General features: G+C 38.9%; 1 protein-coding gene across 1 annotated transcript; it reads right to left on the bottom strand.

Annotated features, from left to right (window-relative positions):
- Positions 1 to 454: 454 nt before the first annotated feature.
- On the bottom strand, positions 455 to 16,281 carry LOC139709040 (GATOR1 complex protein NPRL2-like). The gene is made up of 12 exons (XM_071621007.1): positions 16,200 to 16,281; positions 15,147 to 15,243; positions 14,462 to 14,553; positions 13,726 to 13,894; positions 12,775 to 12,883; positions 11,996 to 12,132; positions 6,946 to 7,043; positions 6,457 to 6,493; positions 5,844 to 5,937; positions 5,042 to 5,159; positions 3,428 to 3,535; positions 455 to 684 (listed from the first exon to the last, which is right to left on the bottom strand). Exons 2-12 carry the CDS (start codon positions 15,222 to 15,224, stop codon positions 570 to 572), a joined length of 1,155 nt encoding a protein of 384 aa, XP_071477108.1. The 5' UTR covers positions 15,225 to 15,243; positions 16,200 to 16,281; the 3' UTR covers positions 455 to 569.
- Between the last annotated feature and the right edge of the window lie 857 nt (positions 16,282 to 17,138).

Raw genomic sequence — 17,138 nt, 5'->3', positions numbered from 1 at the left:
AGATTCTTATATCTCAATGCATCCTGACTGTCACAGAGCATGAAGGTCACCAAGCTCCATCATAATGGAGAATGGACCCCGGTGGCGATGTTTGAAGGTATTCCTAAGATGTGAAAACACTGTGGTGTGATGGGACAGTGATTGGGACTCTCCACATTGGAATCCTTCCCAGTCTCATTCAGCCTTTGACGGAGAGCGGTCACCACATCTAATGTAGCCTTTAGCCAACGCAGTCTGGACTTGTATCTCTTTTGTGTCTGAATTGAGACTAATTGAGATAAAACAACGATCACATCCGCGGGTTCCGCATGGCTCATGCCATAGATCACTGCTGTAAATGCCGTCTCATGTCGGCACACTTAGTCTACATTCAAGGCAGCACAGGCCTTATCCAAAGGCTACATCTACCGTGAACCAGGCGCACCAAACGTGTACCTTGCAATGTAGGGTTACAATAGTGGCAGGGCCCTCTGATGGGAGAGTAATGCCATGCCAACAAGGCAACCCTTGGCAAATCTGGCAATCCTCATGATCTTTATCATCACAGTGTTTGTTCTGCTGTTCATTGATCATTTCCAGCACACGTAGATGTTGACATCTTTCTCTATGAGTTCATCAAGTTGTCTGTGGCTCATACCGGTCCGGCAGCAGATCTCATCGTAGTTCAACCGGCCCTGCATATACCTAGAAACAGAGAACAATTATACTTTTGTACAAGAGTACTTTGTACATTGGGCGGGGCTCTTACAGTTGACATGACAGCTTTGATTATATTTACACCTCTGTATCAAATTACATTTTCGGTTCTGCACCGAATAGAAATGCATCTTTGTTTTAACCCTAACTGCACTGGGGGGGGGGGGGGGGGGGGGCTGGGAGGCCCCCCCCTCCATACTTTTGGCGATTGCATCGCGACCGCTGGGAATTTCGGATTCTCGCTTCATGACCTTTTTCCCCTGAAGTCTTGCGCACATTTTGATACCACATTTGTCCATATCGGACCTACCTAGGGGGTGTTATGGGCCAATTACTATGCGCATGTCATTAAAACGGCTAATCGCTGCCTATATTTGTGTACAGTTACATACTGTCAATAGACCATGGCTTGCATTACTTATAAATTTTGCTCAGGAATTGGTTTTCCACTTGGTTCATGCTTCTATATTGTTCTGAAATAAATTGGGCAAAGTCTAGAAACAATGATATACATAAGGAATATAAAACAATAGAAAAAATAAGAAATGAAAACAATATAAAACAACAAAAAAGTTGTATTTTTCTCGTTTTTTTTTTCTCTCTCTGAGGGGGAAATTGAGTTTTTATCCACATAGATGATTCAAATAACTCTTATCCTTCCACACAATTTACTGGGCACTCTTGGAAAACAATAGAATACATAACAAATGTAAACAGTAAAAACAAAAGAAATAAAAACCTTGGAAAAACAAAAGAATAATAGTGATATTTTCACTTTTTGAGACAAAAAACATATGTTTGATTTTTCTCACATTTCTATACTTTTTGTATTCATTGGTTTTTCTTATATTTTGCACGCAAAATCACATATAAGCTAATTTTTATTTCAAAAATCATACATTTCCATAAATTTGCATAAATTATACTTCAAGTTTACAATATCAGGGACATTAGAATACAGATGAAAATTTTACTTCCAGTTTCATTTTAGTACGTCTTACATTTCAAAGTATGCAAATATTCATAAGTAGTAAATTTGCATATTAATAGTTTATGCAAATCTGCTGTACTCATAAAAATAGATAAGAATTGATTTATTTCACATTTGGGGAACATTATTCTTCATTATTTCACAGTTTTCATGTAATTTTGTACTTGTTTAGGCTGAAATTATTAAAATATCCCCCAACTACATAAAATATGCATTACGAATAATTAATTAGCTAATTATGCAACAAATTATAATTGATTAAAACAAATTACACCATCAGATTTGGCACGCGAAGATCTATCAGCATGCAAATTTTCAAGTTCATCGGACATTGCGTTTCCGAGATCAATGGGGGGGGGGGGGGGGGCCCTCCCAGGCCCCCCCCCCCCCCCCCCTCAGTATTTTCATGGAGCCAAATAGCCCAGTACAGTAAGGGTTAAGGTACAGTAAGAATAGGCCGGGCTATTTAGGTAGATGATAGAGCCGGGGGGGCCCCCCAGGCCCCCCCTCCAGATCTCAGCCATCGACCGCGCAATCGCGACGAAAATTGGCATATGCATTGCCTATGACATAATCTAAAGTACCATGAAGTTAATTTTTACAAAAATTATAATTTATTCTAAATTATGTTAATTTATGCATAATAATGCATGAAATCGAATAATTTGGTATAAATCACTAAATAAAGCTCAAAACAGGCACATTTTTTTGTAAATATTCTTTTTAGTGTCCTTAGCAAAGGTGTGAGAAAAAAACTGTGCCATCAGAAAAAATTTCTGAAGTATTTTATTGTTTTTTTAATTTCTTATGTATTTTTCTGTTTTTTCAACTGTATGTTTTTCATTGTTTTTTTGATGAAATTTGTCCGCGACATTGTTCCGAACAAGAAAGTATGTTATTTATTGATTTTAAATAAAACCCCAAAATAATCATGCTTTTATGAAAGTAAGCACAGTTAGCATTGAAATTGTACATGAATTCACGTTTTTGAGCAATTGTTGGTCTGACATGCACGTACATATTTACGCGCAACTTCGGAGCTGCGCGCCCGGGCATCGCAAATTTGGTGTCAAAAGATGCGGAAGATTCAAAAGAAAAAAATCATGGAACGTTGCGCCGATAGCTTTTCGCGATAGCGATACATTGCACGGAACGTCGAGGGGGGGGGGCCTCAGAGGCCCCCCCCCCCCCCCAGGGCCATGGATTGTGATTTTTTTTTTCAATCTGCATTGAATTTTATAAATGATGAAATTGTACCATTAATAGATCATTCACACTTTTATAATAGACTGCATTTTGAGAAGCAGCAGCATTGCAAAGAGGAGTAATTATGAACATACCGATTAGTCTATTAGGAGCTATAATATTTTAGTGAGAGCCAACGACCTTTCAGCTTTTTCAAATTAGTTGTGACAGTAGGTGAATGGAAGTTGTGCACCTGCTTGTAAAGACCAAAACAAAACAAAATCCCTATTGTGTCACCATGGCTTTTCTGTTGGACTGAGGCACATTGCTACACCTGAGTGAGCTTCCTAATCTACAAATGGGTGAAGTTTGGGTTAATCACTATTTGAATTGCAGATAAAAAAACATGGCAGGTTCAGCTAAAGTGCCTACACACTTTAAAGGGTTGAGGGGGGTCAATACAACAAGGTTGGGTGATGGATGATATGACCTGCACAAAGAACGTGAAGTTTCACATCTCAGCACATTTTATGTAAATTGCCCCCTTCAGCTCACCTGTCTAGATTTCTTCCTGTGCCGAAGGATTCGGCACCCTGCACCTTGACCGGAAATTTGTGAAGCCTGCGAATCAGCCCCCTGACGACACCAAACTGGATAAGATGTCTGCAGAAGATATCATAGCACAAAAGCCTCTTAAATACATCACGCTTCTTACATAAACACATTGCTTGACGTCTGCCATTAATGCGGATGAAACAATAGGCGTTTTCACATCAGCCCGATAAAAATCCAAGCTCGAGATGTTTTTCGCGATCGCTAAAATTAGCGCGCTATTTCATTTCCTATTCACATCAGCCCAAAGAGAATTAGCCTAAAATTTTTTCGAGCTAATTCGACAGCTGAGCATGCGCAAATAGTGTCGGGTATACCAGTATAGCGCACGCTTTCGGGTCACACACGCTAGGCATGATGGGATGCATCGCGCTAATTTCTTGAGGCGATTTCACATCATCAAATAGCGTGCTAGTTTGCTATGTTATCCCGCTATTTCAGAAATTTCCCAAGTTGAACTTTCACGATCGGGTTAATTTCCCAAGTCAGAAAATATCGCGCTATTTCGAAACATCGGGCTGATGTGAAAACGCCTATTGGAAAACATAATCCTGATTCAATTGATAGCATCTAGACGTCAAGACCAATAGGAATGTTGACAATGATGCATTTCTGTTAACCCTTACTGTACTTTGATTGCACACTGACACGCATATGGGAGTAATTTCTTTGCCAGTAGGTAGACACCAGTAGGTAGACGGTAGGAACTAATTCCCTATGAAGAGATTACATAATCTCCTTTATCTCTCTTGCGCCATCATGGCCTTCATGATGGACTGCGGCCCATTGCTAAATCTGAGTGGGCTTTAGCTCATCTCCAACTAGACTGAGTTTGAGAGAATTCCTGAACTCTGATGAAAAAGCTTGGCAATTTGAGGTAAAAGTACCATGGCACATAAAGGGTTAACATCATTTATCACTGTCCATTTACATGTATATTCTTTGAATGTGCACTCATACCACATCAGACACATGATAACTACTAGGAAAGAACTCCATTTTCTCGTGCCAAAGGCAAACAAACCCTGATACATCTTTGCGATATCATTTGTTTTTGTTATTACAATCATTTGGAATTTTTGTGTATAGCACAAGTGAGCGCCACCACAGTAGTCTGTGGCTGGAACAAGTCTTCGTGGCAAACATACAGCCACAGTAGATGTTCAGGCATTGACATTTTCACAATACAATCCTCACTTGTTACATTTGCTAACATGCTTACTAAATTGATTCATGCACTCTTTTTCGAGGATAGACTATCATAGATCCTTCATCAACAATCCCACGTTATCAAAGAAAGAAGTCAAACATCTCCTTTTCAAAGTCACTTCCCAATGATCTCTTATCTTCAAATCCATGTAATGAAACTGGGTATGCAACCAAATGCAAGCAAAACGGTTTATTGATGTCTACAGCCTGCCCTACATTGCTAGGCAGAGAGTCATTCTTTTTTTAGAAGAGTCTTTCTCAGATTGTTGTTGCAAAAAAATAAAAAACCTTATCAAGAGCGCAATACGCTGTAGCAACCAATCCCAACACAGCTTTGACGACATGTACCGTTCACATATATTGAGAGCTCTGGGGTTGTGTCGCATGCATAGGTCCCGGACGGTCATCCCAGGACACAGTGAGCTGTAGAGCAGTACAACTGACCTCAGAGTAGGGGGACTACAGCCTGTGAAACAATGATAAATGACAGTGTTTCTTTTACATCTCATGAATATGTTGAAGGTCAAGGACAAAGTATGACGGCCACCTTTGCATGAGTGATGCTATCGATTTCAAGAATCAAGTTGATCTAGTACAGCAAAGGACAAGTATACGCTACAAATGTACAACGATATCAGTGAACAAACTGACAATGCAGCATGTTGGTGTGAATAATATTACAGAGCAATGATTTTTTTTTTTTTTTTTTTGGGGGGGGGGGAATAGTTTAATCAAAAATTTATATGGAATGCCTTGAAGCATTAAGATCACTTTTAGCCTTTATGTGCCAATGCCCTTGGCTCTAACTTGCAAAGCTCACTCGATTAATTCCCCTAAAACTTCAGAGTACATTTGTATATGAATGGAGTAAACAAAATATTGATATTTACATAACAAAGCCATTTTCTAGCTGTGTAGATACTCGTTCAGTAATAGAAAATACTTTTACATCATACAAATGTTGAACATGTGTAATGGTGCCAAACTAGGCATGAAAAATTTGTTTACTAATTCAACAGAATACTGAGCTCTAAATAGCAAATCAGTGAATTATCTGGTGTTACACTGCTATGGGCATATGGCTGAGCAGATTCAAGAGATTGGCAGATTTTCATCACTTTTCTACATCACATCTACTTTGTCTTCGTACCTGCTAGTGTGACATACTCGATGCACTCTTTTTGGAGTTTCTCGTCCTCCATGAGTGTGTTGATGGTTGGCTGTACCATGTACACATTGGAGTACTGTGGGGGAAGAAATAGAGAGAAAATGGTGGAAGATTACTTTCATCACAATCATAGCAAGAAAATGAATGTTGGTGTGATATCATTCAACAAAAACAGAGCATTTGAAGTTCAAAAGATAAGGTTATAACCTTATCTTTTTATCCTAATAGCAGATATCATTCAACAAAAATCTCCAAGCAAATCTCTTGTACACACATCTATAAAAACTCAATATTTATCAAAGAAAAGATAAAACCTCCAATGACGAAGGAAAAATTATCTACAATACCACGATGAGATCATTTTTAATATCTTATACCTCTGTCTTACTCCTATTCATCTCTATTTAAGTTACAAACACAGGCATGAACAAATATACATGTATAAAAACTGCAGCTGCCAGAGAAACGTCTGAAAATCTTCATGGCTGATTATCTGTAACCAGGCCGTTGCCATGGTAGCTGGCACTTCTGAAACTTGTCATTATTGAAAGCATGCTCTATAGTGGTCCTTAGACCAAGACACAAAAGATCTCACCTGGAATATTGGGACGATGGAAATGACACCATAGTATCTGATGGAGAAAAAGAATGACACATGAGTCATTGTAACACACCTTGGAATGATTTGAATGATCTTTTGCGTGTGTTACTTTCTTCTTTGAAAGGTCGTTGATAACTTTCACTTCTAGGGGAAAATTAAGAGATTTCCAACCACAGAGATGACATACAGGACATTTGTGATGCAAGAGGCAACATTGTCACTGCATGATTATTAAAAATATCAGTCCACACAGGTAATCAGCTAAAATAAAAACAAAAACAAAATGTGCATAACTATACACAGTTCTAATCACATCAAATCCCCTCCCCCCTCCACTTTACATCACAGACACACCCACACATCACACAATGTGCACAACTATGGCAGCTGTAGAGGAGGACAATTCCACATAACTATTGATATAATTGACATCATCATTGACCTATCTATCATTGCACTACTCCACTACCAACTGATACTCACAAGAGATTCTGGAGGCAGATTTTCACCAAATTCAAATCTACATCCCCTTCTACAGCAATGCGTTGGACATGGTTGACTCCGTCAATATAAGGCAAGATCTTGAAAGGGAGAAACAAGCAAAGAATAAATAAAAACTTTATGCAGGCTTTCAAGTGACCCTACTTTTCCTACTTTTTCCTTCATTTTCACCCTTGGCCCTACTTTTCCAACTTTTTTGCTTAAAATCCTACTTTTTCCTACTTTTTTGGGTTGAAGCTCCGCAAAAAAAAAAAAAAAAAAAAGTGTGCAAGGCTACGTGAATAGTTGATATTCAGAAATGATGAGTAACATTATAGTTTCAGAATTTTACTGAAGGAAAGCCTATTCAGCATGAAAGAGGGATAAGACAGAGCAATCAACCACAAGACTGCTGCCAGCCGCAGCTTTTGCTCCTGTGCAGATGTGATGGATCTCACTGATATTGCAGCCTAGGACTTGGAGTTGTGCTCAACCAGCTTTCATCATCACTGAAAATTACCAGGTAAGCTTGCTATACACTTGAAAATAAAATTTGGCATGTGACTCCTAATGAAGAAAACTGAGGGAACAAATGCTGCTTACAGCCAGTTTTACTGGATGTAGAGTTCAAGCATAACTTCACTTTATATCTCATGCATGTGCTGGCATGCAAATCCTCAGAGACCAGAGATTTCCTTTGCTAGAATAAGATGGTTTACCACGTCCATCATAAGGGTCATATCAGAACAAGAAATAAAACCTTCAGATCCCCTTTGCTGGAAATCCTTCAATAATTTATGCTCTTAATGATGATTAACAATTATTACAATATGACATAAAGTTACTGTTAAAGTAAGTTTTTGCCAGGAAAAAAACAACAACTAGATCTGGTTGATCTGAGGATGAGTAATGCCCAAGAAAGCATGGACTGGCAGGGACCATTAGCATGAAACTTATATATTGTTATTGCGGGCTAAATCAAAAGCACTTGAGTTACATCAGGATGATCTTTTGACAAGTGTTCAAGAGAAGAAAATGTAAGTTTCATGCCAATGGGACTAAGGTTATAAATTATCAATGCTAACCAAATTTTCTATTATATTCTAGCAACAGAAGTACAGTAAGATCATCTCATCATGCCTTACAGCAAAACACACTTTCAGCCGTCCTGGTTGGAGAAGACAGACATTGCAGGACACAAAATAGAAGAGTGGTGCCGTAAAGATGAGTCTTCTCCCTACAAGGCCTTCTGTTTCCTCTGTCAAAAGTCAGTACAGTGTGGCAATACAGGCCTCAGGCAGATTCCTAACCATGCTGAAGGCAAGAAGCACAGTGACTTAGCAAGAGCTAAATGTGGGAAAACACAAAAACATTTTGTGACAGTGAGTGAAAAAAAAGTATCTCCAGAACAGAGCAGCAGTGGAATGTTTGGACTACAGCCAAGTCAAGTAGAGAGAGTGTCTACTGCACAAATACTCTGGGCTCTTAAAGTTGCCAAAAGCAACTTCAGCTACTCTTCTTGTGATGGTACACCTGAACTTTTCAGAAGAATGTTTCCAGGAGACACATCGGAACACTTCACGATGAGCCAGACAAAGGTCTCCTACCTGCTTTCAGATGGACTTGGGCCATAGACTACAGAAAAGAGATGTGCAACTCCATACGTGAGGCAAACATTTTCTTCACACTGCAGTACGATGAAACCGGCAACTCTTAAAACCGAAAGCAGTGTAACATTCTGATCAGATACTGGTCACCACACCTGAATCAAATCTGTGTGAGATTCTTGAAAGCTCTCTGGTTTGGTCATGCCCCTGCAAAAACTGTTGCTGAAGCCATTTTAGGTGTTCTCTCTGAAGAAGGATTCCAATTGCCATTGAGTCAACTCGTCAGCCTCGGTTCTGATGGACCTAATGTCAATAAAGCTGTCTGGAATATTGTGATGGGAGCACATGAAGGATTCAGGGTTGCCAGGGCTTCTGTCATTCATAATGCATTCCGACAGGGCTTGAATGTGTTCGGTGAGGATGGAGAACTAGTTCTGGATCTTTTCTACTCCCTGAAAGCTTCTCCATGCCGCAAAAAAGACTTCACTGAAACTCAACTTGGTCTTGGCCTGGATGAAGAGATGTTCATCAGGCATGTACAGTCTAGATGGCTTACTCTCATCCCAGCAGTGAAGGCGAGTCACAGACAGAATGACAGCGGTCAATCAGTACTTCTTCAAAGATCTGCCAGAGATTGCACAGGAAAACAAGACAGAAAGGGTCTTGGAAGGGAATGAGAGGTACAAACGCATCTGTCGTAAATTGAGAGATCCAACAGTGAGGGTCCAGCTTGCCTTTCTTGAGAGTCTTGAGCAAATATTCAACCGTTTCCTGACTCTCTTTCAAAGGGAGGTACCACTCATCCACATATTTCATGATCAGCTGTCAGAACTAGTACGTTCTTTGATGCTGCGCTTTCTCAACGCAGAAGCAGTGGGAGACAGAAGAGGCAAGAAACTGCTTTCTGTAGACATCTGCAAGCAAGAGAACCAGCTGCCAGATCAGATGCTTGTACTTGGTGAGTCCACTCGAGCAGCACTGGGAAGGATGAAGCCAGAGCAGCAGAAAGTGCCAGTGACAAACATGAGAAAGTTCTACCAGACTGTCACAAAGTACGTTGTCACGAAGCTTCCTCTTGGTAATGAGATCCTGAGAGACTTGGAATCTCTACATCCCCTTCTGCAGAAGACTGAACATGGGGTGCGTGCTATCGAACGCACTGCCAAAAAGATGCCACAAATCATCAGGGAAGAAGAAATCAGCCTACTGACAGATGAGTGGAAACTCTACCAGGCGCAGGACATTCCAAAGAGCTGGCACAGCAAGACCGACTCAGAGGAGTATGTTCGCATAGATCACTACTGGAAGAAAGTGCTTGATCAAAAGAACTGCATAGGATCACCACAATATGTAGTCCTTCCTAAACTGGTGAAAGCATCCCTTTGCCTGGCCCACGGCAATGCTTCAGTAGAGCGTTCTCTGTCAGAAAACAAGAGAGCTGTCACAAGTGAACGGACTTTGCTTTCGGATGATTCCATTAACGCACTTAGGACAACCAAAGATGCTGTCAGAGTCATCGGACATGGTCAAGCCCATGCTATGCCAATCACTGCAGGCTTGATGCATTCCCAAAAATCGGCGTACAGTGCATACAGCGTCAGAATGAAAGAAGAGAAAGAAAAGAAAATCAAAGATCAAAAACTGAAAGACCAAAAAGAAAAAGAAGCCAAAGAACAAACGGAAGCCATCCAGTCTCTGGAAAGTAACAAAAGGAAGCTTGAAGACAGAGAAAGATCTCTCAGCCAAGAACAGGAGAAATATCGTGAAGAGCTGAAGGTAGCTGAAGGGTTGTACAGTGAAGTGAACACAAGGCTACAGAAAGCTTTGATTGACAAAGACATGAAAGAGATGAGTGTTGCCCAAGGGTTGTTTGAGGTGGCAATCAATACAATGGAGTGTGCTCGAAGCAAAATGGAAAAAGTTCTAAAAGAAAAACAAGAACTGGATGGAAAACGCAGAAAGATCATGGATGCGTATTCAACAAAACTTGCCAAATTTGTCAAAAGTCGAAAAGGAGAAATGTTTGATTTACAGATCTCACAAGAAGTGAAATCAACAGTAATTACTGAGCCATCTTGAAAGAGAAAGGCTAATAGGAGAGCAGAAACCTCTTTATGGACAATCTTGAAAGTTGATTACTTCTTATATCTTGCCAAGTATTGTTTAAGAGGTTGAATTTTATAGGTAAGACATAAATCACCTTGAAGAGCTTAGAAGAAAGTAGGAAATGAAAGAACCTCATGGAAAACAACAAATACAATATTTCAATATTATCTAAAGATTGACTGAAGTTTAAACCATGAGACATAGGAGTCAACATCCTCAAGTCAACTACAGAACCACCAAGAATGTAAAAAGAAGTGCACTGCAGCATACCTGGAAAAAAAAATCAGGAAAGATAATGAATGAATATTCCACAAATCATTGCAAGTGTATGAATGTTTCAAGGTAAACAGCCAAGGACAGTTTGTTACATTTGGAGGAAACAAATTGCAGAGAAATTAGAAGCCAACAGAAATTTCAGCGATGATGTCTTGTTATTCCACAGATCTTGCAAACTTCAGTTGATGAGGCTGAACATCTTCTAATCAACCAGCTAGTTTGACCAAGATAGTGAAAATAGTGGAGCAGAAATCTCTTAATGAAAGTGTTTAAAATCTGATGGATTATTTGATGTGACGTACTCAAATATTGAACCATTTAACAGAGTCTTTGTAACATGTGAGAAAGAAAAACTTCCTCAAAAAAAAAAGTGAATGGATGGATGTGTATTTCCAAATATATAATGTCAACACACAAAACTATGAGTTGAAGGTGAGAATCAAAAGAACAATGGAGAGTCTCAAAATTGAAAGGTCAGTAAAGGCAAAGACACTGCATTTAAGAGAGAGAAAAAAGTAGGAACTGCATGGCAAATTTTACCGATCTTCTCGAGTTTATCTGCCCTCAAACTGCCAAAAGAGTTTGTTAATTGGAATTTGCTGAGAATTCAGAGAAGCCAGCAAGGACTTGAATGATGATGACTGTTTATTTCCCACATTCTGGCAAAGGTAGTTTATAAAATTGACTAGCTGAAATAATGAGCTCGGATAGATATCTGGGGAAATGAAAAGCAGAATCTCAATCATGTAAAATTTCAAAGGCTGATGCATATAATATTTTCACAATTTGAGGAATTTGATTATGAGAATACTGAACGAGCTTAAAAGAGCCTGCAAAAAAAAAAATGCAAAAAAAAAAAAAAATGGCTGTATGTGTATTCGACAAAAAGGGTCATGACGAGCTGAAAAGAAGTTGAATGCAAAAAATTATTGTCTTTCTCCAGTGAATTTGGGAAAAAATGCAAACAGAAGAAAGCCATTAAAATGTACAGAATGATACTTTCTACAACTTTCTAAACTTTCTAAAGGTGAAATCTCTCTCTCCTGCCTACAAGTGTACATTACCTGCTGTGTGGTGAGGTCCCACTGCAAGTTGTCATACGTGTCCTTGTCTGTGAGGAACATGGGGACGTGGTGCTCCAATACAGGCTGCGGCTCCTTGGTCGGGGGCACAATCTTCAAGTGGATGGTGTTAGACTCATCTGTAAGATGAAGAATTCCATGGTAACGTAACAACACCTCAGAGGGACTGCTACAGACGGGAGGATAGGTGAGTAGACAGTAGGGGAGGAGTACACTCTTTTGCTGTCTTACTCAATACTGAGCTGAACTTTGATGGTGAGGAATGCACGAAAAAGAGAACAGATGAGTACAAACTTGAAAAGAAAGGGGTATCTATCTGGAAGCTGGAAGGAGCACTAATGTGGGAGTTTATGTAAAAACACAGGTGTTCAATATTTGCACAGAAAAGAAAGGGCTATTAAGTTTCAAAAGAATAATAACATCAAACCACATTTTCTAAACACTTACAATATTAGAACAGCTTCGGAACAAAAGAGTTGAAGCACATGGAGCAATAGTAAAAACAGACTTACTCAAATTACCCTGCTGAACTTATGATTGTATCAAGTTTTTTTGTGTGGTGTTGGTTTGTTTGTTTGTTTGTTTTTTTGGAGAAAATATGATTGAGAATTTTTCAGTTTTGTTAAAGAAAACATGCAGATAGACTGACTGACTACTAGAAAAGAAAATGCTTCACACATCTTAGGACCAGGGATTTGAAAATATGATAATAATAAAAAAAATAAAACACGCAATTCAAGCTATATGGGTGAAAAACTTACTTATTGGCACAGAGCACTTTCCATACTCATTGAGATTGGTGAGCAGCTTTTCAAGAACGTCAGGGACTCTGGCTTTTGTTTCCTCAGTGGAAAGGAAGGCACATTCCAGCTGAGAAATAGATAATAAGATATGGAGTATGAACACCCAGCTGTAGAGACTGCTCAAGGTGGAAGAACCAGAACATGTCCCATTCAAAGATGCCAGTTCAGTACAGCATCGGAAATGTTTCTCTGCCATGTGCCATATTTTGCACAGAGTCTGATGATAATGACGGTGCCTGATGAAGTGGGTCTAAATCAATACTAACCTGACCCCATTAATATTGAAAACTAAAAACAATGAAAACTAGGAAAGCACTCTGAGAGCGCAGACCTCCGCCAAGCATGAAGCTTATTTCCACCACTACACTGATCTTGTTCTTCCATAGAGATGTCATAGGTACACACCACATCGGTGCTAACAGTCGCCAGATTTCCAAATATAGAAGCCTTTGTTATGTCATAAGCCTTCAGCTGCATGGCGCGCCTCACCCCAGCAGAAACTAGAGCACGCACTTTAGTGCGCGCAGGCAAACCTCAAATACCCGCAGCCTGAACTGCCAAGTTCATTGACCCTACCTGCCAAACCATCAAAAATCCTTCATAAATTCCCCCAAAATTCTCGGATCATTACCAAAAGTTAATCGTTTGTTACTTGTGTCATTCTCAACCTTTCCTGCACGTTTCATTCCAATCCGTTAACTACTTTTTGAGTTATTTTACACACGGACAAACTAACTAACGAACGAACACACAAACCAACGGTAACGAAAACATAACCTCCTCACTTGGCGGAAGTAATGAATGATTCTCAGGTTACTTTAATGACTTGTATTTATGCAGTTCCTTGGGAAATAATACAGGTCCTGCTGGGTTGACACAATTCTCAAAGCAAGGAAACACTGTAGTTACCTCCAGGGTGACAAAGTAGCCGGATAACTTTTTGACGAGGGTTTCATATGGTGCTGTATCTGATCCAGGTTCTAGCACAAAGCAGATGTTGAAGAGGTACTCATTCCTGGCGTACTTGTGATCCCGTATACAACTTGGCCAACCGATCACTTTGCCTTGCTTCACATTGCTATATGAAGACAGATCAGAAACAGATTTTTTTTCTTTTTTGATGTGAAACTGATACAGTTGTACCTGTAGATTTCCAAAGAAAACTATTCTCTTTCCTCCGATTTGAAAGAATGCACATCTCAGTTTTGGAAGCCCGCCAAATGAATAAGAACACTTACAAAATGACTTTGGTTTATTAAAAAATACCTACCAAGCACTTCTTCATATGTGTTCTTGTTAAGCATATAATAATCATCTAGGAACTGAGATGGAATTTTGACTAGTCTGCCAAGACACTGCAGTCCCTTTCTTTTCCGCAAGTTTGCAGCTTGTAAAAACTAGTATATTAGGTTTGAAGGAAACCGAATAAAACAAAATGAATCAAGACCAAATGAGGCATGACTTCTAATCACAGACCATAAATGGTAAATTTTTTAGAAGTTAAAAAATAGATCATAATTACTTCACGCAAAGATGTCAAGAAGATGCACTGTATCATTGTTTTTCACTTTCATCAACAGAAAATCCTCCATATAAGAAAATACTCTAAATACTGGTTATATGTCTCTGGGCATTATATACTTACACAGTTATCAATTTATCTTGCAGTTCTGGTTTGGGGATGACATAAACAGAAAGGATGTCGAAAAGTTCTCTCGATATGCAGTCTTCAGGAACCTGGATATGCATGAAAGAGGAGAAAACTGGCCATAAAAGAAGAAACTTGCGCAAGACTTAAGTGGTTCGGAATGTAATTTGATAATCCACATTAAATTCATCAAAAGTTTTGCTTGAATCTCCATTTTGCTCCCCAGTATTGATCTATGTGGCCATGTACACAGCGTTTGAGCACTTTCTATACGATGGTACTGCACATACTGCATTATCTCGGGCTATTAAAAAAAGAATAGTCTAGTCTCAACTCATACTCTAGTTACATGTAACTCCTCCTAACAAATGTTTATGATGAGTTTCATGATTCTAAATTCCGAGTACTAGGCTTTGTTGGGTTCAAATAATGGAATAGCATTCCAGTGAGTGAAAATCACTTTAATGTGTCTGAGCAGAAAATGCTGCCATGATCATTCACACAGCCGTTCTTGGGGAATGAACAAATTAATCAAAATCAAGATGAGGTGGATATCTCAACTCTTATTTGGGGGGGGGGGGGGGTCCATTTTTAATGCACTGCTAGCCATCTTCCACCTGCAACTGACTACCTCAGTTCTGGAGTCTTTGTTTGCAGTAGCCAGAGTAAGAAGAATAATTACCTGATACGTTATCTTTGGTCCTGCCTGTGGGTGGAATTCACTGAAGAAAATGCACTGGAGTCTCCCGACAGCAGCCATGTTATATAAAGCCACGGGCCTGCATTGGCCACAAGAAAATCAAAATATATAAAATTTAGCTTCGTTAGAAGACAAAATGCTTACAACGTTTTATTCATTAAACAGACTAGGAAAATGGATCTTGAATTTGATGGAAGTCAGACAGTAGAATTCCCACTGCACTAGTGTGGTCATACATGATGATGCGACTCCTGTTATAACGAAATCCTCGGACCTTGGGGTTGGCATTTTTCTCTTTTTTCATTGGCATCATATCAAAACTTTGTTATAGCCAAACAGGTAGACTGGTAGAAAGTTCTAAAGTGTAAATCACATAGATTTCAGATCTAAAGTCGTAAAGATATATCTGTAGTGACTAGAACTAGAAGTTTGAGGTGTCTAAATTATAAATTTGGGACCTGATTTAAAATTTTACTTTGTTGTAATGAGCATTGCCTTTGTTTATAACCCTGTTTGTACGGGAGTGCATTCACTGTTGTCTGTATTATAACTGGTAAATATTAAATCAAATGTTCACGTAGTAGAACTACAACATTTTAACCACGTTCGACGTTGGTAGATTCTCTATGGTCTAAAGATCTAACGTTAACGCTAGATCTAAACAAAAACGAAGCAAAAGCAAACCAAACCAAACAACTCACTGTCATGCCAATCACACCTGTCTAGCCCACTTAAAGTTACAAATCTACTGACTGCAGATCTAACGTTACACCTAGAATCTAGAGTTCTGTATTATCATCTAGAACCCAGATTTTCAGTGTAAACCTAGAACCATAGATCTACCTCTAGAATTAATCTAGACCTAATTTAAACTTAAATCCAACTGTCAATTTACTTACACATTTCTCGATACATGGGACCGAAGAGCAGATGGGATATAATATGTCGTACACACAGCTTTAGTAAATTATGTAAACTAGGTAACTGAATAAGACAACAAATAAACAAAGGAAATGATCAATGAAACATGCATACCCAGGCCTGGGATGTGCTAAGAACAAGTTTGTCCAAGGTGTAAAAATAACACTAACAGCACAAGCAGTTGTAATTCGCAGAAACACACAGGATAGTCCGCCCACTTGCACTGTGACAGCTACAGTGGCACTGCCACAATCCACCAGCAATTCGTTCCGCGATCCCGTGCGACTTCGACTAGACTCAACTCGACACGATCGGATACGCGGATCGAGTACAGTCCTATAGTATTCATCGCCCGTTATCCAGTCGTTCGTTGAATCAACGCAGAAAGGAGTGGGCCCCGTTTTATCAAAAGATGAAATTGATTTTAAATTTCTTTACCACACAGGCTGCTATAGATTTACAGTTGAAATCAACTATACATTATAATCAATTTTAACTCTTCATAAAACTGGGCCCAGGGCCCTGTCTCATGAACATTTAAACTGATTTTAAATCGATTTTTTTTAATCGATTTTATCTTTTGATAAAACGGGGCCCTGCAGATACATGTAATAACATTTACTGTCAGTATGGCTATTTGCCAAGTTCGTACATCTAAAGGAAAACTATTCGCCAGTAAAACAGTGATGGGTAACAAGGCAACAGTTTATAGACTTTTAATAGAAAACGAAAATTAGCAATTGTCAAATTTTGTAGCATTATAAGACCTTTTACACAAAATAAAGTTGTAAAAGACCAAAAAAAAAAATGTTTAGTGAAATAAGTTATTTATCAAAATAGTAAAGAAGATTAAAAACGCATCAAAGTGGTAAGACAAAATTCAGCCGGACTTAAAGGTGTCCATTTTGAAAGTGTTTGGCTTTTTCGAAGTGTTTAGGGCCTAACTGTCTAAATATAATTTTTGTTTTCTTAAAAAAATCTCTTATGGCAAAAAGATCATATTAACACCACTTGAAACACAAAATGAATGAATTGAAAATAACATAAATAAAT

The sequence above is a fragment of the Diadema antillarum genome, unplaced genomic scaffold (assembly GCF_040938485.1).
Source record: "Diadema antillarum isolate AM-2024a unplaced genomic scaffold, OU_Dant_1.0 seq00001400_RagTag, whole genome shotgun sequence".
Lineage (NCBI taxonomy): Eukaryota > Metazoa > Echinodermata > Echinoidea > Diadematoida > Diadematidae > Diadema > Diadema antillarum.
The sequence above is the reverse complement of the archived record's forward strand: the minus strand, read 5'-3'. Positions and strand labels throughout refer to the sequence as shown.

Excerpts from the sequence above, each read along its gene's own strand:
- LOC139709040 (XM_071621007.1), bottom strand. The coding sequence starts at position 15,224 with ATGGCTGCTGTCGGGAGACTCCAGTGCATTTTCTTCAGTGAATTCCAC. Across the intron at positions 12,133-12,774 it reads AAAGTGCTCTGTGCCAATAA|ATGAGTCTAACACCATCCAC; the intron begins GTAAGTTTTTCA and ends TTCATCTTACAG. Across the intron at positions 5,938-6,456 it reads CCATCGTCCCAATATTCCAG|TACTCCAATGTGTACATGGT; the intron begins GTGAGATCTTTT and ends CTTCCCCCACAG.